We start from the raw sequence: 27,288 nt of genomic DNA on the forward strand, positions 1-27,288 counted from the left end.
TTCACTAAATATGCATGTGTCACACAGGAGAATTGTATATTGTAATTACTTGGCATTTATTAGAGTGCAATTTCTTGTTATTGTTATGATATTTTTGTGAAATAACAGAGGTGAGTGGTACCAGTTTGGCAGGGATTATGTGGGCAAGGGAACTGACATACTGCAGCCTTCCCCTGTTATTGTAAAGGCAAAGACACTTGGCATTCATTATGCAAGAGGTCACATATCTGAATGTGAACTTGGGAATTTAAATCAATGTGATGAGGAGGACTCATAAAACCTAAGTACAGCTCTCGATGACTGGCTAAAGCAGACTTTTGTGCAGTCTTGTGGCTGCAGCTAGTGATCATTTCTCAACCAGGCTGATCGTTTTTGGGAAAAAAAAAATAAATAGATGCAAAGCTGCCAGACAATTCATAAGCCTGCTTTTTTTCCCTGATCCAAGTAGTAAGTAACTTCATGACAAGAGATGACGAAACCTAACCCCACAATGAAAATAATCGGTCCAGGGTGTACCCCACCCTCACCCAAACTTTGGCTGAGATTGGCTCCAGCACCTTCCGTGACCTGGAAACAGAAAAGTGGTAGGAGATGGATGGATGATTGAAAGAAAGTATATTTGCAGCACTAAAATTGTAGGTGGTTAATCATTATTGTGATGCAAAAGCAGACAGAGGCTAACAGGAAATAGTGAAAAGAGATTTAATGACAAAATGATGAAGGGACAGGAAGGTCCAGGAGGTCCAGGTGGTCTTGACAAGGGGAAAGTGGCAGAGGATGCTGTCGTCTGCTGGATGATGCAGATGGCACAAGAATCCAGAAGCTGGTGAGACAACCGGAGCGCTGGAGAGGCTGAGCTTGGTGGTTAGGTGCTGGAACATGGAACAGCACAGGGCTCTCAGCATCAGAGACAATCTGGCACAGGTCCTCTGCTGCTCACAGTTTAAGAGCAGTCCTTGATTGGCGATGTGCTCCAGCTGAGTGACAATGAGCTCCCAGACCACCTGGTGATCCACAACCAGCCTCCGCCAAAAAAGGACATAAGACACACCACAACAGCACACATAGAATGTCCCAGACCACAACAATTATCTTCATTAATATTACTACTATTAATTTATTACTAGAAACTGTGCCTAACGACTCAAGAACAACTCTCAGTTTGGGGATCATACATCACATGTAATAAAATTCCTGCTGGAGATGCTGCATCTCTGGAGGGATCTCAAAATCCCAGAGTAACTTGGGAAACAGAGCTCACTATCTGACAGTCAATCAGCTTTGATAAGGGGTCAGTCATGTATGGAGAGAAAACTCTGGGGTTGTCAGTGTTGATTTTCCCTGAATGTATCCTTGGGATCTCAAGCAAGCTGTGAAGCAAGGAATCAGAAGATATTAACTGAAGGCTGATGCAGTTTTAATAATCACATCGACACATTTGGCTTCATTTATCACCCAGGGAAGAGTCAGAAAGCATCCTCATATTTTCTGGGAACCAATAAATAAACCCTTAGAAAATTAGAAGTAAGAGGATGTGGATCTCCCTATTGATTCTATTTAAATTATTTTTACACATCATAAATTAAATATCTGGACAAAGTGGAGAATTTAACTTGGTGATGTAGCCGACAATTTATTGGCTTTAAAGTTACTTTGATTCATCCTGCAGGAAACATGAATGTGCAGCTGGTACTTAATTAGCTAGATGATAATGTTGCCATTATAACTCCCTTGTTGTGGGAGTAATATGGCTGGACTCCAGTTTGTGCCATTTTTCTTATTTATAACTTTTAATAGGGTCCAGACTTCCAACTGCCCCGAGCTGAACTACATCTGTGTGGCAGGAATTTGTCCACGCAGGCTTAACTGAGATGTTTTTATTCTAAGAACTTAATAAGTAGTTTTATAATTCATTCTTCTGAAGGTGATGAACTTTATTTGATCCCCTCCTGCTGGCAGCTCGGGTTTTACATGAGTACCAAGGTGGTGGTTTTCATTTCAGCCAGAAAGGTCTAAAACTGTTTAATGCATCACATGCAGTAGCTTTGGATCAGCATGCTGCCAGTGGAGAGGCAGCAACACTAAGAGAAATATGGAAAAAACTAAGAAAAATAAAAACATATTTTAGACTCCTTTAAACGATTTACACGTCATCAGAATATTTTCAGCATAAAGTTAAGTTTAGTTCACTTTGACTTAGTGTAACGTCATAGATAAAAAAAAGCAATCAGGTGCAAATTTATGGTACTAAAATGAACCAGCAATCCGGATCAGAGACTTGTAGAAGTGGGAGGGGAAAACCATTTCATACCACTGGAGCCAGTGATGCATGTTGGCACCACTTTAACTGCTTTTGGTGTCTCCACAGCCAGAAGTTGATTAAAATTGTTTGAAAGAAGTAAAGAAGTTTCCTGAAGGTCTGCAATGGACTTCATGTGACAAGTACAACTTTGAGTACTTTCAGATGACAATGATTTTATTACACTTCCCATATAATTCTTGTAATGGTGGACCCCTTTGAGCTAGGGAATATAAATAATTAAGGAAAGGACCAAATTGAAGGACTTCAGGACCACGTCAGCGTTTTGCTTTCACCAGATTACTAAAATGAAGACGTCAATATTATAATCTTATAAAATACTATTGTAAATGTGTTAGAAAACAACTGTCTACTTTTACCTGTGGTGGCTTCTTTCTTTTCGGTTTGGTTAAGTCAAATGTACCACCAACATCATGGCACCTTTTTTAAATAAAGGCAGTTACCATGGTAACTGATACTGTTCCACTAATGTGAACGCTGCATGTTATCCTTAGCTGAGGCAATGACAGAAATTGCTCATATTGCACGTTTCTGCCTTTTATTTTATTGTTTGTAATAAACAAGTCAAAAAACTCTTATTGGGAGTAAATATTAACTGACAACCACAGAAAGAACTAGATCATACTCATTTGTAGTTAACAGCCTGAAAATGGATCAATTTGTTTGACAAGAAAATGAAACCAATTTCTGGATAAAATGAAGAACCTGTTTACAGATAAGTGGAATCTATTTATTTCTCACACTACCATCTGTCCACTCTAGATTTAAAATACAGCTCACCAACTTTCTGCCTTTACTGCAAGTAGGGAATATTTCCTTTTTATATGACAGTCCTGCAATAAATGTGGCTTCATTAAGGTCCTCATGTTCACTTTTACATAAAGTCTAGACTCTAGAGGAAGGTTGATTCCTTCCTTGAAACAGATAGAGGGTTGGCTAAATAACAAAAGCACCTCTATGAGCTCAGCAGCAGCACAAACACATGTTCCAAAATGATCATACATTTAAAAGACCTCCTTTGTAAAACGATTTAATTAAAAACTGAAAATCCTCACTGTAATGGAAGGAGCATTATTACGGGATTCATCTATTAGACTGCATTAGTTTTGGCTTAGTGAACTTAATAAACTGTCAGCTGAATACAGTTGACCTTTTATAGTTGTATATTAATTGTGTCATATTTCTTTTATTTGGAGAGAATTCTAGTCTGACCACTTCTATTCCGTAATTGTTCTGAAGCATAATGTGCATTTGTTCTGTCCAATCTTCTCACCAGTATTTTATACAATGAAAACTTTAGTCTTGTTATTATGGAGTCACATATCTTCATAGATAACCTGCTGCAAGAGCTTCTTTAAGCAGCAGTCCCTGACCTAAGAAATGAGAAGAACATAGATAAGTGTTGTGAAATAAACATGAGCCAAAGTTCAAATTCCTTACTATTTATATTTAGGGCTCTTTATCTCAATCAGCTGATTGTGGCCTCAGTGTAATATCTGGTAACCCGTCACCCTCCAGCTGTCAGGATTAAAAACCCTTTCTCTGTAAAACACTCTCAGTGCTGTGTTGACAAGCTTCACCTGCTCTCCTTCACCTCTTATGTTCATTGAATCAAACCCTTCAGTGTTATTCTGTGTCTGGGTCCAGTGGGCTCATCAGATATTCTACTCCATCTGTCCTAAGTTGAAGATAAATCTCCAGGAAGAGTTCCCCTTCAGTCCCCACACCTTTTATTTCTACTCCAGCTTCAGGTCAATCACCATTTAACCAATTCTGTTTTCTCATCTGTGAAGTTTTCAGTTATCAAAAATTATACTGAATGCCAGAAAATGTGGGAGAGGAGTTCCTGCCTCATTCCGAGTTCTGTTACCTTCCATATGTATTTCATCGACACAGTTTTGTCATTGGAAGGATCCCCGTTTGCCTTTTGGGTGTTTACTCTTCAACAGGAGCTTAATAAAAAACACCACATGGGGTTGCTATGCCAACTTGTAAGCCTAGCACGATGAATACTTTAAATGAGAGTCTGCGGACAAAATTTGGCCACAAGAGGACGCATCAAAAAAATTATGCCAACAAAATCGCTTTTCTATAAAATTAAGTTGTTTCTTGATAAGTTTCCATTGTGCAGATTATTGCTGTTGGTGCAAAGCAATTCATCTTCGTTGAAGGTCACTCGATTAATAACAGCATGAAGAGTGGCCATCAGTCATTGGGAAAGAGCCCTTATAACCTGGGCTGAGCTGCACAGAGCTGCTATTTCAGGTCAAACACACTGATCAGGCTCACTGCTTTCAGTATTTAATGGTCCAGAAACCCTCCTGCTGGACCGTTGGCAGGAGGACCTGTGGTCAAGACATCTTCTGAACAGTGAACAGTATTAAATGGCAGCGATTCTGGGAAGAATGCCATGAATACATTTTACAAAGTAAAGAGCGGCTTTTCACCCTTTTCTGCTCAACCTCAGGGTTCAGACATTTGACGTGGTGGAACCTGCTTAGGGGGCCAAATACCTTCTGGGCATTCACTGCTGGGCTGTTGGCTTCCTCCTTCTTTGTTTGAGTTATGTGAAGAAGAGAAAGGCGGAGAAAGATTGGATAGAACAATGAGATGCATTGTGTCTCATACTCCACTGAAATCTGTACTTCAGATTTTACAAATTGTACAGTATGAAGCAATTACGCTGACACTTGGCATTCATTCAGGCTAAAAGTGCATGCAATCTTTTGAGAATACCAAAAACCCAGTAAACAAAAATTACACAAAACATGATTTGCTTGCTGCCAAACTAATAATCCTCAAAGAAAGAGAGATTTCTTTAGTTCTAGCTTTAATATACCATAGTTTTGGTTCCCTAAGATGTCACTCCAAGTGCCTGCAGGCAACTGTTTTTGGAGCTGTGCTGCCACCCTGGAAATAGAGTCAGTTTTAGGAGCTCTTAGGCATAAATAAATTAACGGAGACCACGCAGCTTTTATTGAGACAGAACCCTGCATGAACATGGTCCCTAGTGCTGCGACCACACACCCACTGTCAATGCTAAAAACCCCCGGCATTGGCCCGCCTACTAAAAAAGGATGGTGTGAGATGTAGCGGCTAGTGTGCTCAATAGGAGGAGCTATTGACTCACTGCCTCCTCACAACAGGGTGAGCTTTATCCAGGGATCTATCTGGGTAGGATTTAGATATGTTATGGTTTATCTGGTGAAAGCCAAAACAACACCATGCCGTGCTGTCAGATGTCAGTCTTGTCAATGTCCAAACTCTGCAGGCCTGTTCTTCCACTTGCCAACTTGGACAGACACTGAAGTTCTCTGAGTTCTCTGAGTTCTCCTGATCCACGAGTACAGGTGATTTGTTTATCTTACTGGCGGACCACATGTGTTGTAAACAGAGACAGAATCATCTCACCTTTTCACTCAAGGGAGGCCATAATCATAATTAAGTAGGCGAGGATGTATTCAGGAAACAATGAGAAGACACTGTAATTAATGTTATATTGAGCATCATGATATCACCCCACAGAACTTGGCTACCTCCTTGCGTCCAATTATACCATCTTAGACATGTTAGGGCGCATCAGCTGATTTGGTGATCATTCAAAGAAATCTCCTAAGACTGACATTAATGTCCTTGAATTAACACTCGGGCTCAGCCATCACACTGGCAGATACCCAGGGGCATCTTCAAGCATCTCTCCCAGAGACTTCACAAACTGGGTGTCGTCCTCCAGCACTGTCACTGCTGGTGAGCTAAATCCCACACTTGAATGTCGTTTGCTTGAATACACCTTGAATTGAATAATGAGGAGGCCCCTCACTGTGTCACAGCCACGAGAAGACAACAGTGAATAGAGACTGACATTCACTAGGGACTGCTGGTGGATTTAATTAGTCTGTGTTTACCTCCTTGTGCAATGCCTGAGAACCTGAAGCAACACAAGCATGTTTGTGCGCACACACTCACACAAACAGCTGTGAAAGAGAGATCGTGAATGCCTGCAGTCTATCACTGCGTAGGAATGGCAGCTCAGCTGGGAGGAAACGCTCGACAGAAAGCAGCTTCTCAAAGAAAAACAATGCAGTATATCAGTGCTTTGTTTGTGCCAGGAAAACAGACAGAAAGCGAGTGAGAGAGGAGAGGCTGGTGTGAGGTGTGGTCCGGTTTGTCATCAGGGATGATGTGCTGAGATCAAGTCTCAGTGTTGGTGGAGAAGTGTAGTGATGCACAACCTTAGCACAGGCAGCATTGCTCACAATCCCCAGCACATCACAGAGCAGGCAGAAGCTGAAAAGTACAGAGAATAATCATCATCATCAACAAAATACTCCGACATGTACTCAAAGAAAAAGTAGGACCGATCTGAAACATGCATGTCAAAATAATGCAATGCATTACAGCATTTACTATTTTCATTTTCAATCATGTCTAATCACAGGAACCTACGAGCTAAGAGGGTTGGCGGTTAGGTACTGTATTTAACATACAAACAACTCCACTCCTACAATTCACTTTTCATTTATGAAACGCTTTTTCATCTCAAAACACCGCTTTTAACCATGAAGAGATGCATATGCATATGGAAGAAATGCTTGTAAGAGCTTGTAGGCAAAACATACTCCATTCTCCATTATTAATTTAGGTTCAAGGACCAGTATGCCGACAAGTGCATGAACACTAATTTTTCAAAGGCAATGCCTGCAGGAGATGGAGAAGGCCAATGAGAGCAAATCATGTGTAATAATAAACCTTTGTTTCCCAGAGCAACAGGGGAAGAGAGAGCTCTGAAAAATAGCCCAGTGGAGGCAGATTAAGAACGCTTGACTGGGCTTTTGGGAGGAACCTCCAGTCCTGACGGAAAGAGCTCTCTATCTGGTGAAGGTGGAAAAGAAAACACCCGACTGTAGAAAGTTGTATAACCGCTTAATATATGGATCCAGGCAAGAAGTACACAAACATGCACACAAACATTTTGTTGATGTACCATGCCAGGAACTGCGCTCACACAACTGCCTCACCAATTAAACATCATTAACATGATCCCCTAGGTGTGTGTTTTCCAGTTAAAAGCGATGTGGCTGTGCTGTGCCTTCAGCCAGGCACAGAGCAAGAATAATTGGCTTTTTGGAGACAAAAACTGTCTTTATGTATAACTCCAAAAATCTGCCTTGAGCACAGCTATGGTAAGAACAAAAGGAGAGATATCATGAAAAAAACAATGCCCTTGAACTGAAGGAGAACACTTATCTTACGCAGGTGCGTTGGTGTGTGACTCTCAGGGCCAACTGTACGGCTTGGCAGAATCTCGAATACACATAATCACAGTCAGACTTTAGAGCATCACATATACAAAAATAAACTGACATTTCTTTATGTACTCAAACATCTTTTTATAATCAAAAATATCATCCAAGCATTTACAGTGTAGTACAACAAATGATTCTATGCAACTGTTAACGGCCTTTACAGAAAATGAAGAAATATATCCATTTTTGATCTATGTTACAAACCAGGAACAGCAAAAAGAGAAGAGAGAGAGGCCGAAGGGTTCGAAGGTTTGAAGTGTTCAGTTAGACCCTGATAAACCTCCTTGGTTAGCCCTGTAGTCCTGGCCCACCCCGACACCATGCAGAGCCAAGGGCGGGCTCAGCAGGTATGATGTCCTGCCCACGGGAGTGGGGGGGGTTGATGACTACAGAATATTCCAGTGACTGGTGGTGGTGCTTTTCAGTAGCTCCCAGTTAGTTGCTATGTCTAAAAATGAATGAAGACTTCATCGCCATGGTTTGGTGTCAACATTGCTGTAACCATGGAAATTCTTTTTTATGTCCCTGCCACCTACATTGAGTCCCTGGAACGCTCATGTTACATTTCTTCCTGATCTGAGATCTGTGCTCAGTCTTCTGTGTCCTTGTACAGTCCACAGACTTTGATATTTGTGGGCTTTATAGTGTTGCCGTCACATCTCAGCAGTGTCTCTGTGTTGCCTCGCCTGCCTGTCGCCTCTTCCACATCCCAGAAGTGTCACCAGCAGAGTTTATGTACTCTTTATGCCCTCAAAACCGCAGAAGTTCCAACGTTTCTCCAGACTGGCTCCGACCCCAGTCAGCTCCTGTCTGAAGGTGCATGGCAGCCGAGACAAAAGAGCCTCCACCTCACCGGGGTTGATCTGTAGCGACGCACACACACACAGATGCACAGACACAAAGATTGAAAATTGATTTGTCTGATCAAATGAGGGATCGGTCTCCTCTCAGACCATAAACAAACACCAGAAGGCCTTTTTTAACAATCATGGTCTGGATTATTGCAGGCTCTAGTTCAACAGACTGTCATCGGACCAATAAACCATTGTCACCAAGTAAATGCATCTATAATCTGCCAAAAAAAGTTCCCTTGCAGTTGCTATTTTACGAGTCCAACAAAGTCTCTGCAGCATACAGAGACTGCCCTGGTTGATGGCATGCCACTTGCTGCCAATGTTTGGTGTAATGACGTGAATGGTGTCATTTTGGTTTCGATTTGGTTTTGTGTGACTGAAACTTCTAAATTGTTCTCAGGGCATATTACAACAAAGCTTTGAATCCTCAAAATCAATACCATTTCCTAACTCCCTCAATTTTATTATATTTAAAATGTATTTTTTATGTTACAATTACAGTAAAGCAAGGGATAAAATCAACACTGTGGCAGATGAATTGAACTGTGATCTTAAACTGCTGTAGTTACTGTAAATCTCCTATAACTGAGCCATCAACCAGAATAGTCTCATATAAAATAAGCCATTGACTGGTTGCTCTCCACAGAGTATGCTGTCTAATTCTGACATATCATCCTGTTTTCAGATGTCCTCACTGGTCATGACTCTCCTTCAGCTTTATCACAACTCATAAAGTGTGAAGCACCTTTTACTTCAAGTGATTGGATGTGTGTGTGGTAAAATCTGACAACAACTGACAACAGTATCACCTGCATACTGCAAACCATCAAGTCATATATATATGATTATTTTATTCCCAATGTTATGATCTCAGCTGTATCTTTACAGCTATGTAATCATTACAAAAACTATCAGAATAAGAATCTTAAGGGATGACCCAACCTAGTATGTGTGTTGTATGTGTTACAACCCAGTAACACATCATCTCCACTCATTGCTCCAATGCAACTGCACAATCATAGTGTAAGTAAATTTAGAGCGACAGCATAGCAGCAGTCTGTCCAAGAATAATGTGTCTCAGATCACTCCGGAGGGCTGAAGCTCATCAGTCAGTCTCTATCTTGGAGCCAAAATGTACCGTCTATGCTGCTTTTGACCACCTAAACTTTCCTGCATGAATAATCTCGATAACCTGTGGGTTAAGGTATATAATATGGCTGGGTTTTCTCAAAACTGTGGGACAGTTAGTGAGGAAACTGAAGAATATGAAACATGAGAAATGACAAAAGTGCCTTGGGGTTATGATATTTAATCGCCATAGAGGTCCAGTGTGGTACATACATAGCTGATGTACTAACTAGACTGTTTAAGCCCTGTGCTGGTGTCAGAACGCATTGAGGTCCATCAAGTAGATGTTTGTCTACTGGAGGCATTGGAGGCATGAGACAAGAAGAGTGGAATGGGCTTGCTTTTGTGGACTCTCACCAATGATACTGACGAAACTCTGTGGGCTGCTTGGTGTGCGAGAGAACAACAGATGCACAGGCAAAGCCAGACGCAACCAGACAATAAGGGGTGGGCATCCACTCAAAAAAATAGCACATGCGAGCACACAACAGAGAAAAACCCATAAGTCATGAGTGAGGACAGGCATGCTGTTGTTTCCATGTGTGAGAATGAGTCAGCGTAGTGATGAGCTTTTTAAGGAATTGCTAGAGAACAGTAATTGCTCGAGGCTACTTCTTGGATATAGGGGCAAAGTTTTTGAAGATAATGACTATGTTTTAATTTATTTTAGCAAATGAGTTAGTTAGAAGACTTTTAAATCGGAGGGCTTCATCCCAGATTTCTTTGGCCAGTGACTGAAATTGCAAAGAGAGGGGAGACATCTGCCATTTTTCTGAATGTCTCTTTGTCAGGGGTGGATAGCAAAAAAAAAAAAAAAAGCCATTAGTCTTAGTGTTACGTTTGGAGGTGACATTGAAAGTTGACATTTTGAAAGGCTCACATAAGTGAAAGTGAAGAGCAATAATATGACTAAAATGCGTCCCCAGAAAGATGGGGATAAAATAGATCTGTCTTGCCAGACAGAGTGAAAATTAAGGATGTGCGAGGACTGAGGGTGGTGTTTTGGTTCAAGAGTCAGGATGAACCATCTAGTTTTAATATGTTCCATTATCAGGGGAAATCATGCAACTGGCCAGATAGCACAGGACAAATAGCTGTGAAATTTCAGGCCAGAGCAGTCTGGCTCCAAAGTTTAGCTTTCAATAAAGCAGATTTTTGAGAAATTTTGGATTTCACCTTCAGTAGATGCACATTATGAGATGTCAATTTGCTTCTGCTGCTATTTGTCTTTATATCTAGGAGATTTAGCTGCTGTTAAAGAAGAGGGTTAAAAAGAATTTTATGCAATTCAAAATCTGTTTACAAAGAACCTTTTGGTTCCTAATGAACTACAAACACACAGCTGACATGTAAATGTGGGGTTTAGAGTCATGTGTCTTTTCACCTCCAGTCTTTAAGCATGAACCAGAGAACTCTGTGGGATTCAAGTTGCTCTGCATTGTTAGTCAGGTCATAGTTTGTTTGTTTGTTTCTTTAAAAAAAAAAAAAAAAATAATCTTGTTTCTACTTAAGTATTGGGATGCTCCTCTCTGGCCATGCTGGCCACGCTTGATAAGACAGAAATGCTTTTATAGCTCTCTCTAAAAGCACCACATCCTGTACACCTGTAATGCGGCATTATGCAATGATGCCACAATATGTAATAATATAAAACATTTTTACATTATTATGTAACAGCTGCATTTAATTGCACCAATAATAGAATCCTGTATGCAATATGTAATAAAATTTGCCGCATTTTGTTATCGCGATCCAATTTAAATATTATTTTTAGTGATGTGATGGTTTTACAGCATATTGCACTCTTGTTTACTTTCTTGCCTGATTTAGATGAAAAGATCAATACTACACTTTCAGAAAAAGCTGAACTATTCCATGCTAGAGCTTTGACTTCACTGAAACGGCTCTTCTTCAAAATGAATCCATTTGTATGGAAAGACCTGAAAGGCATCAAGGAGCACTGCTTGCACTGAGGGGCTCTGTCTTAACAGCACAGCATGACTCTAGCACATAACCAGCCCATGTGTCAGCTCCATAGGGGGGACTGACACTGCTCCTGAATGTGTACATGTCAGTTGGAGTGATGCTGAGGGCCAGCTCAGTTAATCGACTGCATTGTGAAAGTTTCATTGGTTACCTTGGTGTCCAAGCGCTGCAGGTAGGAACAGATGTACTCGATGCTCGCTCCAAAGGGATGAACGTGCAGGAATGTTGATATGATCCCTGAAATGGGAAAAAGGATCATGCAAAGCTGTTATTTCAGGGACACAACATCAGTTCATCTAACTCCTGCTCCTTTCTGAGTGAGTATGAGACGAACTTTGAGTGGCTTCTCCTAGAGTCCCAGTTAACAGCCTACTGTTAACAGCCTACTGTATCTTGTGACTCCAGATTACAGGGAGTATTTAATGATGGCTTTGATGCTGTTGTTCCTCATTAAAGCCATAGTCTCCCCCGGCTCAAATGAAACCATCTGCTATCAGCTCACCAATAGGACCAGGAGAGAGATAATAATAACCACCCATGTAGTGGTGAGGGACTAAGAATTGAAACAAACACACATACACAGTGTTAAAATCACAAAACTTATTACTGACTCAAACATGAAAGCAATGATACCACAATCATTGGAGCCTTTAGGGAAGAAAACATCTCCCCCAAGACTTAATTTTTGCTTCCTGCAGGAGTTCAGTCAATGCCTGAACAGAAACAACGTGTTGGCCTGAAGCTGCTCCTGCTGACAACGAATGAGTCTGAGTGAGTTAAATGGTGCATTCAGATACAGCACAAAGTAGAATTCTGTGTTGATTTAGTTGCATAAATTTACCCACTGGAGTGATTTTCCTGCCTCTGTATATTGGTCTTTAAAAACCAGTGAACGTGACTTCAAGCAGACAGGACAGACGTTTTCTTTATCAACATGTTCCCACTTCATGTCTGTGGAGATTGTCGGTGTGTGCGAATGCCAGATTTTGCACCATCCAGATTCATGAATGTTTTAATGCTGAAAGATGAGCATCAAAAAACCTTTAGAAGTTAACACAATCCCCACCTGTTCTTTTTTTTTTAAACACTGAATTATATTCTTGGGATAAATGCTGTTCTGATGGGTATCACAAGCATGTACTTTAAAGTGCCATGTAGACTCATTCTCAACAGCAACAAATGATGTTTCACCTGAAATTGCACTTAAAAAAAAAAAGAAGAAAAAAACAAAATAATCTGTTTACCTCTTTTTGCTTTCTTTTGAATTACCCTGAGCTGAACCTCTATTCTTTGAATTTTGTGCTACCTTGTATTTCCTTGTTTCAAATACCCTCTGAGAACAGTGCCTGCAGCTCCAGGAGCTGATAATAACCCTGGGCTGCAATAATGACGCCAGACATTAATTGTCAGTTTTAAACAGAAATTGTACAAATTTTTTTTGGAATATGTATCGTATGAAATGAAATAATAAAATGTTCAAATAGTCCAAAACAAGAACTGAGTATGCACCAAATTAATCATTCATTCATCTTCTACCGCTTCTCTGTTTCCAGGTCTCGAAGGGTGCTGGAGCCAGTCCAAGGGGCCTGGGGCCTTTCTGTACGGAGTTTGCATGTTCTCCCTGTGCCTGTGTGGGTTTTCTCTGGGTACTCTGGTTTCCTCCCACCATCCAAAGATATCATGTTTAGGCTGACTGGTGACTCTACATTGTCAGTAGTTCTGAATGTGAGTGTGAGTGGTTGTTGGTCTTTGTCTGTCTCTGTGTGTTGGCCCTGTAATGGACTGACCTGCAAACAGATAAGCGGTGGAAGATGAATTACTGAATGAATATATTTTTTGGAAATGTACCCATTTGAAAGCAGGCTCTTAAATTACTTTTGTCACTTTTTTTACAAGAGCAACACAGCCAGTTTATGAGTGAAAACTACTCCTCCTGCAACCTGGAGATGGATAAGTGGTTGAAGATGAAACAATTCCTATTTGCCTACAGGGGGAAAAAAAATTAATAAAACTCACACAGGATGAATGATGCAAATGAATGCAATCGGGAGGCAGCTGAGACTTGTTGCAAGTGGCTCCGGTCAGCTGACTGGTTGCACATGCTATTTTGATGTTTGATACACACTGACGCTTGAAATGGTGCTTAGAATTAAATTTTCATTTTTTCATTTTCCATTACATATTTCCTTTTATAGTTCTGTGACAGAGAAAACCAAAGGAAGCTACAAAGCATCTCTATGAATATATAATAACAATATTTTCCTTAGCTTGTATTTGCTTCCTACTATAAATAAATAAATAAAACATATTCCAGAGTCAAATCAGCATACCAACTAGAAGAGCTTCCCTCTCAGATGTAATGGGACTCTGTGCATTCTTCTCTGTTGGACCTTCCTTCTCCTGGCTGCAGGACACCACTGTTGTTTCCTGCAAACACATAAATAGGCATTGAGTCACCTGAAGTGAGTCTTCTACCAGCCGCAGTTTGGCTGTGCCTGACATGAAGTAAACAAGCTTAAATCTAAGCTTATTGGCACACATTAACAAGGACAATGAAACACAAATACGTGAAATGAGCACATCAAAAAGTTTCCCCACCAACACATCAATTTGGAGACAATGAAGATGAGGATAATGAGGCATGGGAGAGTATTCAGTTTGCAGCTATAATTCTGATAAAGCACTGAAGTGCATGTCACACACGCACACATAAAAAAAAAAAAAAAAAAAGAGTGTGTAAGAAGGACAAACAGAGGAAGAGGGGAAAAGACTTGGGAGTCAAATGATCAAGCTGTTTCAGATCTCTGACAGGAGGAAGAAAGCTCGAAGAGCTTTTGTCTGTTTGTTGTCCAACACTATTGTCTGCACTTTTTTCCACTTAAAGTGTGGGAAGCCTGGTGGCCTTTCTCTGGTTTTAATCTATCTATAACACCCTGTGAGTGTCTGTCAGTGTGTGGGTGTCTTGGCATATACACATATGCAAGCCATTTCGGCTTTATTTCCTAGCCCAGTTGTGTCTGGTTGATTTATTCAATGACAAATGCAGTTACAGTGAAATTGATTAGCCTGTAATGTCAGTGGAAGACTTTTTGAGAAGAAAGTTACAGTAGGAAGAACAGGAAAAAATAAGGACACAAACAACATTGGAAAAGGAGACAGACAGGCTCGATATTTTTCCACTTACGCTAGTTTGATTAGTGCTCTCCTCATTGCCTCTGTCATTCTGTTTCGAGATCTCCAGCTGTGGGACATTAAAAACATATGAGGGATAAACGGCTGAGAAACAAGCTAAGTGCTAATGTAGACAGACGGGGGAGCATGGTAGTGCACAGCATGGTGTGTAGAAAACAGACAAATATAAGCAATGTTATACTTAGAACTATGTCCAGAAAAGTGCTGGATTTAATGGTGCGCCAAAACCCACATGGATACAATTATGTCTTCCTGAGTCAAAATTGGCAAAAACACTCTGCTATTACATTAGAAACAAATAGGAGGCTGTGTAAGTCCTGGAGAAATGTCACTTCCCGCATGTTGGATGTAAGGATTTCCTGCAATTCCCTGTTTAATATTGTTAGCACTCAAGTACCTGAGGTTTGGTTGATGGTTGGCTGAACAAAATAAGCAGCTCGACCATGTGACCTCGGGCTCTTTGCTACTTTATTAGCTCGGTTTTCTAAAAAGGTCAATAAGGCATCAAAGGGCCAAGCTGACAATGACTTTAAAGAACACCCTCTGCTGGCTGAAAGGGCAAACTACTTTAGACGATCTTGGGCTACAACACTAAATATTTCATTCAAAGAGGTCATTACGGTTTAAACTGACATTCCTTGTGTGTTTGAAATTAATGGGGCGTAAAAAGGCGTCATCAGCCTGTGTCTAAAGGCAGAAGTATTTATAGACTGTTCTGAAGGGCAACAATCAATGCTGAGGTGAAAAGATGCTTGTCAGTTTCTTTAAGGCCTCAAAGGAATTTGTATGCACAAAGGAGTGAGAAAAAGGGAGCTCAAAACCTGCTTATTTCCACACCACTGCATAGCAAATCAATCACTGTGTTAAGGACGTATGAATGTCGGACTGTCACATTAAAAAGAGACGCAGATGCTGTCTGATGAAGGAGTTGCTTTCCTCTGTTAAAAACATCTAGATAATGTCCTCTGTTGTTCTAAAGGATGCTTTCCACACTGAGACAATGACCCCAGTGATGTGATCAAGGTTAATTCACTTTAGGTTTAAGACGTCACCTGATGTCAAGATTAAAAGCAAAAACATTCATCCGACAGCAAAGGCAAATTAATAAGATATATATATATATATACACACACACCCCTTTAATTAGAGAAATTATCAACTGATCAATCAAAACTGAACAGAATTGGTTGTGTCAGGTCTAAAATATACATAAAAAATGATGTTTGCCATGATCATGACAAGTTGCACTCGTGTGGATCCAGTAATGTCTGTTGACAGCTTGGTGACAGCAGGAACAGTGATTAGATGAGAGAAGGAAAACTGTTGGTCTCAAATTAGAAGTGAGCACACTACAACTTCACCTCTGCATTGTATAAAAACTACAGTCGACTCACACACCTCAGCTCAAAACGACAACACATGAGCCAACCCCCTATGTGAATTGAGAGACTCTTGTTTGTATTATTACCCAATTTAATAGGCGATTGAACCTGAGGCTCATTTTAATGACAGCCCTTTCCCTCATTATACTGAACCAGAAGGAACATTAGCAAACATTAGCACTTTATTACACGGAATATGGGAAAACACCTGAAACATTAGTAAACATGACTTGTCTAACACAGAAAAATGACCCTTGAAACTTGAAACAGCCTAATAACCTTGTAAATTGTGCTGCGCTGCATTTCACAGTGTGCTCTTGTAAGTAATACAGCACGCCACTAATCAATATTAGATGGAGTTATGATAGCAAAAACATGAGTCAGTGTAAGCAATGCATTCAATCAAAAAACCAATGTGATGCTGGGATGGATGAAGAATGCAGAAGGAGTGGCTTTAATTGATGATTTGAGCTAGAATAACTGAGACTGCCTGAGTGGTTTACATGAATGTTGTCTGCAGGTAATATGTGCCCATCTGGTGATCGGAGTATTACTAATAGTATCACATAGTGAGATCAGTGTGGTCTCTTCAATATTGCCTTTCAATTAGTTCAAACAAGTTGAGGGCCCTGTGTGGTGCTGGGGCTTACAGCCCAGAGGACAAAATGTTCAGGAAAGAGGGTATGCAGCTGTAACTGGGTGGTGCTGGTGGCCTGTATAGTAAATTCTCAGCTGAGGAAAAATAAGGAAACAATTTTATTGCGGAAAAAAATCCTCAACATGTTTCTGGTTAGGAAATGAATAGATATGTCTTTTTTATGTGGCTGCAGTGAGAACATGCAGCTCATAGGACTAGAAAAAAATAACAGGAGAGAGAAAAATTGTCTCAACAGAAATTATAATGAAATTGTGTTTAGTTTGCAAGTAAAACAGATGGCCAATGAATTTTTGTGATATGAATAAATGTGTTTTCTAGATTACTCAAATTATTTCTATGTATGTGTTACTGTAAAAATAAGGTGTGTTTTTTTCTGATTTGCACAGGAGGATGGATTTACACCTCACAGTTTGAATGTAGTTTAGTTTGGAGGCAGTTTGAATACATTATCTAAAAAAGTCCTGCATTATCTAAGCCAGCCTTCCCCTCAAGGACAGGGTGGATGCACAGAAATACAGAGAGGCAATTTCAAATTAAAAGACTTCAAAAGCTGTTCATGAACTCACAGTCAAAGTGTTCATTTGAATGTGAATGTGTGCCAGTGGAAACACTGTATGCGCAGCTGAGCATCTTTTAAGATGTCCCTTCCAACGACCAGCAGTTGAACAGCGTGATGAAGGTATTTGTTGATAGCCAAAAAGAACAGAAGGAATTATTATGGCACACAAAAAACAAGGTTTAATATTTGATGGGGAATTATGAGATTATGGGATATGATTTTGACTATAAAATCTCTCTGTGTAGGTATTTTAGTTTGAGAGACACTTAAAACTATCAAAGGCATGTTATTCTGCATTAAAAAAAGCTAAATGAGAGGAGGTTATAAACCTTTTACACTGTTCAGCTTTTTCACAGAGGAATCAGAAATGGAAAAGAAAAAGTCAAAACCAAGATGTTTTCAACACCGTGGGAGGAAAATGGGAGCACCAGAGCGCTGACTGAAGTTAGAAATTGTCTAACTCGCTGTAGTAGGCCCCTTTTCCTGCAGTGTTGCTGTTATAGATACCCCCAAATATCTGATGCACTTGGAAATAAGTTTTAAACCAGTTCAATTTGCTGAGACACATTCTCACCCGAAGCCCACATATTACAACTATCACCATCTGTCTTTTTGGCTATTGATGATACATTTCTACAGTATAGTTCATGTGCTGAAACTCATCTTGAACTAATTTCATTCTTATCAAAGTGCAAATTACATAGTGGTCTATTTCAAGTACAGGGAGTGAGCCTGAAATGACTTTCCTATGAGACACACTCAGGAAACACACAAGCCCAGCACACATTCAGCCAAACAAACCTGCATTATGTGTGTGTTTTGCAGGTTCTGGAGACCTTCCTTCAGGGTCTGTACTTGGTTCTTCAGTAGTTGTTTGTCCTCCAAACTCTTCTCCAGCTCAACCTCCCGCTGTTTTAATTCTTCTCTCATATTTAGCAGTTGCTGCAAAAACCAAGGAGGAGTCATTAATGTTGGGCGGAACCAGCTAACTGTGAAGGTACCAACATGATACTCCAAGGAGCAACCAACAAATGGTTGTATTAGTTTAATATATAATTCCTACACCAGTAATTAGAACTACAGCTTGTTTTACAAAACAATTAGACACTGATGTGAATTACATCTTTAATAAACATTTTCTTGAGAGAAAACAATTGTTTTTCATCTTACGCTATTCAGCTGCACTGTATGTAATGTGTCCAAAAGGAGCAATTTGATAAATCTTTTGCTTGTAAACACAAAATTATAAATTAAATATAAAATCATACATGTTTGTGAGGAAAATTAACACTCATTTGTGTTTTATCCTTGCTTTGGGTAATGGAGAACTGGTGTTATGTGAGGTAATGTGAGGCTTTGATAGCTAATTTGTCCTCTGAAGTTATCTACTAAACACAGATGAAAAGATTCACCACCTGCTGTTATAATTTTTTTAGGAAAAAGGCTCTCCAAGTCACAAGGGTGTCTTCACAGCCAGGAGTTTTCATCTGCACAGCTACACACTGTCAGTGAGTAAGTGTGCTTTTTTGTTACATCCACTATAATTCATAGAAGAGAACAGATTGCAGATAACATTGCACATTGTGTGGCTGAGGGTAAGAACCTGTGGACTCCAGGAAGGTGAGCTATCCAATTGCCCTCTCTTCCAACGTACTAAATCCATTCATCTAATCTCTGATACGAACATGCAATGGGGAATGTAAGATGGAAAGGTAATTACTCTGCCCAGATGGAAATGAACGGGAGGGCCTTCGTGGTTTCCTTTCTTCTAAACATTCATAAATCATAATTTTCACTACCTGTGAAAACACAAGTGAGTATACCTAACAAACAAGAATGAGTTATTGTTGTTCAGTATTGAAATGGGGCATTTCACAGGTTCTGCCGATACTGTGCTTATTCTTTTAAACATTTAATGGTTGATCATGTTATAACAGAAATTCCATAGTTGAGAAAAACTTGATTTGATGGCAAAAGCCAAAATTCAAGGCTTTTATATGGAGAGGTGTTGACTACCATTTTGCCCAACCTAAGGGAGCTTAGGTTCAATAATCTTTTTTCTATTGAACACAGTACTGTTCAACATCACCAATAACCATTTCTTCCAAAATCGTCACAGGTTTCAGTCAATACTTCTGTAAAGTAATTTGGATAAAGACTGATAATAAAGGCTGAAGTGTTGTATGAGACCTAATCAGCATCTTGAACCATGTCCTCTCATTGTTTCCTGCCATGAATGGTTTTTAAGACTCTTATCATACCGTCCTAGTGACTTCTGATTTATTTATGACAGGTACTGAATGTACGTCCTGATAGAGGCTGGTGTGGATGTTGTAAATATCAGAGATAATGGTGGAAATAATTCTAGGACTTTACTGTTTCATCTGTGTCAAAATATGATATGTTTTCTAGAAATATAACAATGTCCATAAAACAGCTAAACTAATCATGAGTTTTAATTTGGAAATGTGAGGAGAAAGATGCTCTCCAACATCATTTTCAAGTAAACATGGTGAATGATGTTCCCCCCCACAAAAATAAATAAATAAATAATAATAATGATTTTAAAAAAAAAAAAAAAAAAATCATCCTTCATCCTTTATCCTTCTCTGAATAAATCTTAATAGCCTTGGGTTTGCTCCAATAGGTATATGTGTCTACGAATCATAACCCCGCAACCTTAAATAAAACCTTTTCCAACGGCGAACAGTCTTTCCAAAAATCAGAGTGAATCTGTTCTGTCTGTTTTCATGAAAGCTTCTCCTGACAGTTGTACTTTTCTGCCTGTTCACAGATAGCCCTTGGTTTTCTTATAACTGCTGGGTCTCATGAATAAATTATAGTATTTTATTGTGCATGAGAAATTCAATGGGTTAACCTGAACAACCTTGCTCTTAACAAGAACCTGGTACATAACAGAAATGAATAGGAGATTGAATTTATTGTTGGAGGTATGACTGGAATAAAGTGGCTGTGCAGGTTCTACCTTCTGCATGCCTTGCAGAGCCTGCTGCAGGAAGCTGAGCTGCTGTGAATGTGTGCTGTCCTCCTCACTCCTGATTGGTTGATTCTTGCCTTGCTCCTGTTTGAGTAGCTCCACTTCGTTTCTGTAGGCATCCAGCTGGCAGCGCAGTGAATCGTTCTCCTCCTTTAAGGCCTCTGCTTGGGACACACCTAGAGATTTATTCATTCAGTACATAGAACAGAATATGGTTTGAATGTGGTTTGTGTTGGTGTGTAATGCTGTCACTCTCTCTCCAGATTCACTTCCTCTTTGATTCCTCTTTGGTCTCTTTGACAGCACTGTTTTCTCAGTTTCACTGTGACCTGACCATTTTGTCGAAATGTATTCAAGGTGTATCTGCTACTCAGCCACATGGGCAGGTGTGAATGAATTGCTCTTTGTTTACAGTTTTAGCACAGGGATATTGGAAAACATTGTGAGAAAGGGAAACTTCAGCTCATTCCTGTGGGACGAGCATTTCAGAACAAGATACCGTTAAAAGGTAGGCAGTTTAAATCAAATTTCTTTTGAGATTGCATCTATTTTAGATGAAGTCAGCAGGTATGGAACTGTTTTATTTACATAGTTAAGATGGGAAAATGCCCTATGAATTTCCTATTGCTCTGATTCCTTTGACATAGCTCACCGATATAGTTAATTGGCATCCACCAATGGACAAAACATGAATGCTCAGAAACAAAGAAAAAAAGAGAAAACCAGCTGTTGTAATATACATTTATACAACTATTAGATCATCTGGAAGAGTTCTGTGTTGCTGGGTTGATTAACAATGAGGATGTATTCTACAACTCCAAATCTGCTGACCGCTCTAAAATAAAAGGGTTCAACATGGAAAAATGGTAGAATGCTGTCATGCAATCAGTAAATTGTCAGCAGGATGGTGTCACATCAGATAATCAAACACCTAAAGTATATTAACTGATAGCTGTGATAATCCCAAAGACTTTTGTCCAAGAGTTGTCTCCTGCACATTTGACCTGACCTATTGAGGAAAGCATGGAGACAGTGGGAGTTACGATTATGTGAAACCTGCTCAGCTCCAGAGATGTCCAGTATTATCAGCTCTGCTCTCCCCCTGTGGACCTTGAGGGGAAGCTCTTTGGGAAAGTGCAATACAGTGACTGGGCTGAGGAGATAAGCCCCCATCGTGTGTGTGTGTGTGTGTGTGTGTGTGTGTGTGTGTGTGTGCATGAAAGCGTGTCTGGTTAGGATTTGTGTGGGAGTTCATGAATGGTGCCTACAGTCTATCATGGAGGACCATTGGCAGTGTTAATGAACTCTTGCTGGTTGTGTGTGCGTGTGTGTGTGTGTGTGTGTGTGTGTCACTTTTCTCCCAGCAAAATCAAGGTATGCGGTGGGTAGAGTATTGATCTGAGAGCCTCATCAACTTGGTGTGAGGAGATGTCAACCGCCTGGCCAGATTTTGAGCAATTCTTCTGTTACATTACAGGCAAAGCTATCGACCTGCAGATATCCATGAGAGTCTGCACGCACGCACGCATGCATGCATGCACACACACACACACCTTTGAACGAACACTGACACACAAAAGCAGTTCTTTTGATTTCTGTTCCGCACATGAGTCAGATGGAGAGCATTGATTCCCTTTCTAAGAGGCTGCAGTCATAACAGAGGTGTTTTCAGCAGGGCTGGTTGACGTATAAACATGCCCCTTTGCTTAAAGGTTTGTGAGTAAAGGAGGTATAACAGTCAGCCTATGAACACAAATGCCAAGAAGTGTGGCATTAACACCTACTACCTCAGCCAAGGCTGGAGCATCGCACTGCTAATGACTGATAGCTAAGTAGCAAGGTTGCAAAAGAGAAGGGGCTGAGCTCACGACTTCATTTACATACATTTGCATGTTGATTAGGAAGCTGTCATATTAGCAAATGGCAGAGATCAGAATGATTAAAAGGCAGGGAGGAAAAGTATGCAAAGAGCACAAAGCACTCAGAAAGAAACAAAACACAAGACGAGAGACAATGCGGTGGTGATGGTTACAGCATGTTGCCCTGATGACTACTTGAGACTTATGGGTTGTTGTAATGGGGGTTGAGAAATGACAAGCACCATTACTTTTTGTTGCTTCAGCAAACACAACAAAGAGAGTCCTCTTGGGAACGACACACCTTATGGCGGTTAAGCAGCATCCCAATCTAAAATGACATGGAAGCTGGCAGGTGGACACATTCACTGCCTCCCTCACACACTCAGCCAGCCACACCCACCCTTCTTGTATCAATCTCAGGGGTGGAGTTGGGTGGATGTCCACTGTGGCAGCTAGACTGAACATGGTCCAGTAAAGCACATGTGGTGTACTCTGATAGTAATTTTTATTCATGTGGAGCCGTGATGCGGTTGTTAGATGTTCGGGGGGTGATTACTGCTATTTTTCATAAAGCTCAGCTGTCTCCCTCAGTTATTTAAAATAGTTGTGTTCATCCACTGGCGATCTAGATCAGCGTTCAAGCCTGTCATCTTGACAAAAGCGCTTCATGGGGAATGCATGTGCATACCTGAGTCCTCAGAGTCCTTGCTGTCAGGCGCATCCTCCATGTCATCGTCAGACATCTCCATCTCCTCCTCTCGCCTGATACCCATCAGCTGCTCGTTGTGCATGTTTCTAATTTCCTGAAAAAACCAATGAAAAGAGAGGGTGGGTCAGAAAGGCAAGCGCTCATGGGTGGTGCAACTCTTGGAAGGTGCCAGCAGGAATAGGATTATCAGTGACACACCTCTGTGATTTCCCTGTTTTTAACAAAAAAAATCAGCTAAGGAACACAGTTTCGTCCTGTGGAAATAAACTTGTTCTCTTTTTCTTAAGTGAGCTACATGCCTGCTGCTGAGTCACAAAGCCAAATAATGACATGTAGCTCCAACAAGTCTACAGTTTTTCTACAGTTTTTTTTACAGGTGTTAATCAAGCACACATCTGCAACCATTAACACTAAGAGCAACATATCAGGCTTCTCTGTTTGACTTCACTCTCACAGACAGACTTGTAATGAAGACATCTATCTGGAGACCAGTAACCAAAAGCAGTTTTCAAGATGGTTTCAGAATTAGGTCAACCTGCTGAACTGGACTGGCTGCAAATGAGACCAAACCTTACATGTTTGTGTTAAAACGAAACAGAATCCTGTAAAAACAAAAAAATCCTCATGATTCATAACGCACACTGCACTTAAGTGTAAAGATAATGTCCGAGAATCTCTGCTCATATAAATACCATTCAGTTTTAATTCCTTGTCATGAGAAGATGATTGCGTTGCAATGGCACAGCACACGATTTCATGCCAACGGAGCAGGAGAGTAGAGAGCACAACTACCTGTGTTTCAAGGTGACACACAGAGGTACACATTTTTTTCTCTAAGATGTGTGACAGTCACTAAAACGTCAGGACAATGTGAGGACACCACCAGCATTGAGATCAGGATAAGACATGTATGCAAAGATGGGTGGATTACAGAAATGGGAAATAGTCCTAGAGTGAGACAAATTCAAGTAATTGAAAACTTCATGAGCTCATACACTGACAGAGAGTGTTTAAAATTTATCTTATGTCAATGCCTGAAACCAATATAAACGATGGTTTCAAATCTTTTTCACAGCTAATGTAGGCAATGTGGTAACATGCCTCAGACTCCAGAGAAATCAAAAAACGACAACTGGCCTGGAGTCAGTATCATCTTTTCAAGTCTCTGCACCAACTTCAAATTGGCTCATTTACATTGTTTAGTTCCTAAAGTGGTTTATGCTGTGAGTTTAATTCCCTTGTTTAATAATTAAATGAGATTTGCACCTTAATAGCTTTGCTTTTGGAGAAAGTCAGTCTTAAATGAACGTTAGTAGTGGTTCTTCAATGATCTACACGAATCCCCAGCCCAAAAACAAACAAACAAAAAAAAGCATAGTAGTGATTTTTCCTAACTTAGATGTAAAATTGTTAAACACCTAACTGGACACCACAATTTGAGCAGATGCTCACACTCTAAAAGCCAAAAAATACACACCGATAAGATATTCTGATAAACAAAGCCAGCGGTAAAACACAAGGCTTTTCTTAAAGATATTTCAAAAGAACAGACTGAAAACCCTCTTAAAAAGCTAAGAGAAGGAGAAAGTTGTTCCAGAGTAAATTAACTTACAGCCATCTGTCAGCTGACGTTACCACCCAGAGCCCTGGATGGAGGTCAAACAGGTTTTCACACACAAAAGCACATTCGGACACACAACCATCTGGTGTACGAAGAGCACTCTGTGTGCAAACACACATCAATTGGAGATACTCAAGCCTAAACGTTCCATGAAAAAACTGATAGAGGGAGGCAGTGGTTTTTTGATTCTGCCTGGGAGCTGCAGGGATTCAACACAGCGACGAGTTACTCCATATTTCACCTCCAGGCCAGAGAATCATACTGCGTATACAATATGACTGAGTGGAACGGGCTGCCTATTTGATGATACACTGCCCCTGAGCAACTGCACTCACTTACCTATGCGTTTTACACAGGCCAGTGGCTCTACTACTACACCTCGGACTGTTTAAGGCATGTCCATACAATCAATGGGAAATTGGTCGATCTAAAAGTATTTGAAATAATGTTGTTAGAAATCTAATCTGTGCTGTAGTCTGCTGTGTTGTGTCCACCTCAGCCATCTGCTGCTGTAGCTCTTCTCCTTTAACAGTCGGGCTCTGCAGTGCAGTGTCCCACTGCATAAGCCAGTGAAAATTAATACGAGTGAAAGTGATACATTATTTGAGTGCAGTGGTGAGTGACTGAATTCAGACACTGAGGATGGAAAAATACTTGTAGACAGTGTAGATAATGTTCTGTGAGCAGAGTCTTGGTTTTAGCCGACACTCAGTGTTGCTTTTGTTGGATCAGGTATCACTAATTCACATTAATTCTGGGAGTAACTTGATGACAGACCCAAATTAAACTTGGCTGTCACCCCAACACTGTATAGCTAAGTGTTTCTTTAGTGACAGTGAGTGATCACTATTCAGAGAGGAAGTTAATGACCTTTAGTATTTATATCATGAATCTCATAAAAATGGCCTACAGATGTGTTATTTGTTTGGATTTTGACAGTTTAATCAACATCTTTTGGCAGATACCCAAAATTAAAATAAATATATTGTTATAACATATGGTCAATTAAAAAAAATTGGTATAATCAAATTATTTGCAAATAGTCAGTTTATGATGCATCTATAAATCACAGAAAATACAAATTTGTCTGGCCTTAAATACATTTAGGTCTCATATTTTAGCACTTTCTTTGGTCTTTACCAAATAAAGAGCTTGTAAAATAAACATGCCTCTTCATCTCCTCAGTGTTCATCTGGCTTTTTGGTCCTGGGCAGGAGGTTTTCAGATGTTTTTAAAAGTTTTTGCTAAAAATATTTTTGTGCTGCTACTGAAAAAATAATACAGATCAAATGGGAAAGCAGTACTAGTGAATCAGTGATGCTGGTTAGTCCAAAACAACCGTGAAACTTAAGCAATGAGCCGAATGCCACTGAACACTGTAGAGCTGAGGGAAGCATTGCCGTGTAATGACTATCCTTAGGTTCTTCATAATGAATGAACTCTTTCACATTAAGTAGTCATTTGAGATTTGTTAATTTAAAAATGTTGATCATGGTAGCTGGGTGGCAAAAATACTTCGAACCGGTTCATCTATATTTTAATTACTTTCAGGAGGGTTTATTTTTACCAGCTGAATGTGGCGTCACTTATCGTGCAGACCATTCAGTGGTGTGATTCGGGTGCTAATTCCCTGCTGTATATAAGCTTGCACAGACAGCTGCAGAGGAATACAGACTCAGTTCAGGCCACTGCTGTAACAACAGATTGGAGTCCAAATGACTTCATTTCTCTGCTTGCCTCACTCTGAGGCATGCACACATAATTTATATGGTTTTACTTTGAATGACAAAGGTTTTCCTTACAGTTGAAAAGTGTAAATCAGTCAGAGTCGAAAAAACTACAAGTGTTTTAACAATCAGGCAATTTAAAGGATATTTTTTCTGAATAAGAACATATTCAGCAGCGGTGTGTCCATCCACAGCAGTTTTCTTCTCTATGGTTTATGTCCGTGCTGTACTCCCTGGTGTACGCAGTGTGTATACAGAAACTCTACAAAGGAAGTTGGGTAAGTCTGAGAAATAATGGACAAATCCCTAAGGCCTGATTGAAACACTCCCCATAATAGACTTGAATACTGCCTGCCCCAGTTTATATATAGAAGAGAGCCATTCTCCATTGAATGGGTCCCGGAGAAAAAATCCCCGAGGTGTGAGCAAGGGAAGAGAGCAATGCAAAATCTTAAAGGATGTCACGCAAAAGACATGTACTCAAGCATTTGCATAAAAACATGCATCTCTCATCTTTCTACTTACTCAACACGTGTGTGTTAAGACACCTAAATAGTTATGATGGTTAAGTTTTAGACCATTTGACCATTTTCATGGTTCTGCTGTAAATCTCAAAACTCTAGAAACATTTTTTCTTTGCAATACCTACCTTTTATAGAGAAGCTTTTGTACAAGTGGACTGGTGCTTCTGCTGTGTGAGATTCTGTTATCTTTGTCTCTGCGGGTGTCTGAATTAGACCTCTCTAAATCACACCTTCAATTGTTTATCAGACTGAGGTTCAAAGAAACTTACCAATCAGATATGATAATTTATGATCCAACGGACCCAGGACTCCAAGACACTCCAGACTCTCTTTCTAAGTGCTATGTGAAGGCAGTGAGACACTCTGATGAGGTTTACCCTCTCATCTGGAAGGCCTCTTCAGTTCAGAACTTTGTACAGCGCTTAGAAATTAGACGACCGAGGATCTTCGCAGGCAGACCCTCCA

At 40.2% G+C, this 27,288-nt stretch overlaps 1 protein-coding gene across 5 annotated transcripts in view; it reads right to left on the reverse strand.

The window, feature by feature from the left end:
• Nucleotides 1-7,699: 7,699 nt before the first annotated feature.
• enox2 (ecto-NOX disulfide-thiol exchanger 2) overlaps nt 7,700-27,288 on the reverse strand; it is a 147,756-nt gene continuing 128,167 nt past the window's right edge. For 2 of the 5 annotated variants that reach the window (XM_029512629.1, XM_029512631.1), the window contains 7 exons: nt 22,931-23,045; nt 20,372-20,559; nt 18,187-18,327; nt 14,779-14,835; nt 13,925-14,021; nt 11,746-11,831; nt 8,358-8,489 (listed from right to left, as the gene is read on the reverse strand). In XM_029512629.1, the coding sequence (XP_029368489.1) occupies nt 8,358-8,489; nt 11,746-11,831; nt 13,925-14,021; nt 14,779-14,835; nt 18,187-18,327; nt 20,372-20,559; nt 22,931-23,045 (816 nt within the window). Of the gene's footprint in view, nt 8,490-11,745; nt 11,832-11,859; nt 12,613-13,924; nt 14,022-14,778; nt 14,836-18,186; nt 18,328-20,371; nt 20,560-22,930; nt 23,046-27,288 lie in introns of those variants that run through there. The other 3 variants (XM_029512632.1, XM_029512630.1, XM_029512633.1) reach the window with 3 other exon arrangements.

This window comes from Echeneis naucrates, chromosome 10 (assembly GCF_900963305.1).
Source record: "Echeneis naucrates chromosome 10, fEcheNa1.1, whole genome shotgun sequence".
NCBI classification, from domain to species: domain Eukaryota; kingdom Metazoa; phylum Chordata; class Actinopteri; order Carangiformes; family Echeneidae; genus Echeneis; species Echeneis naucrates.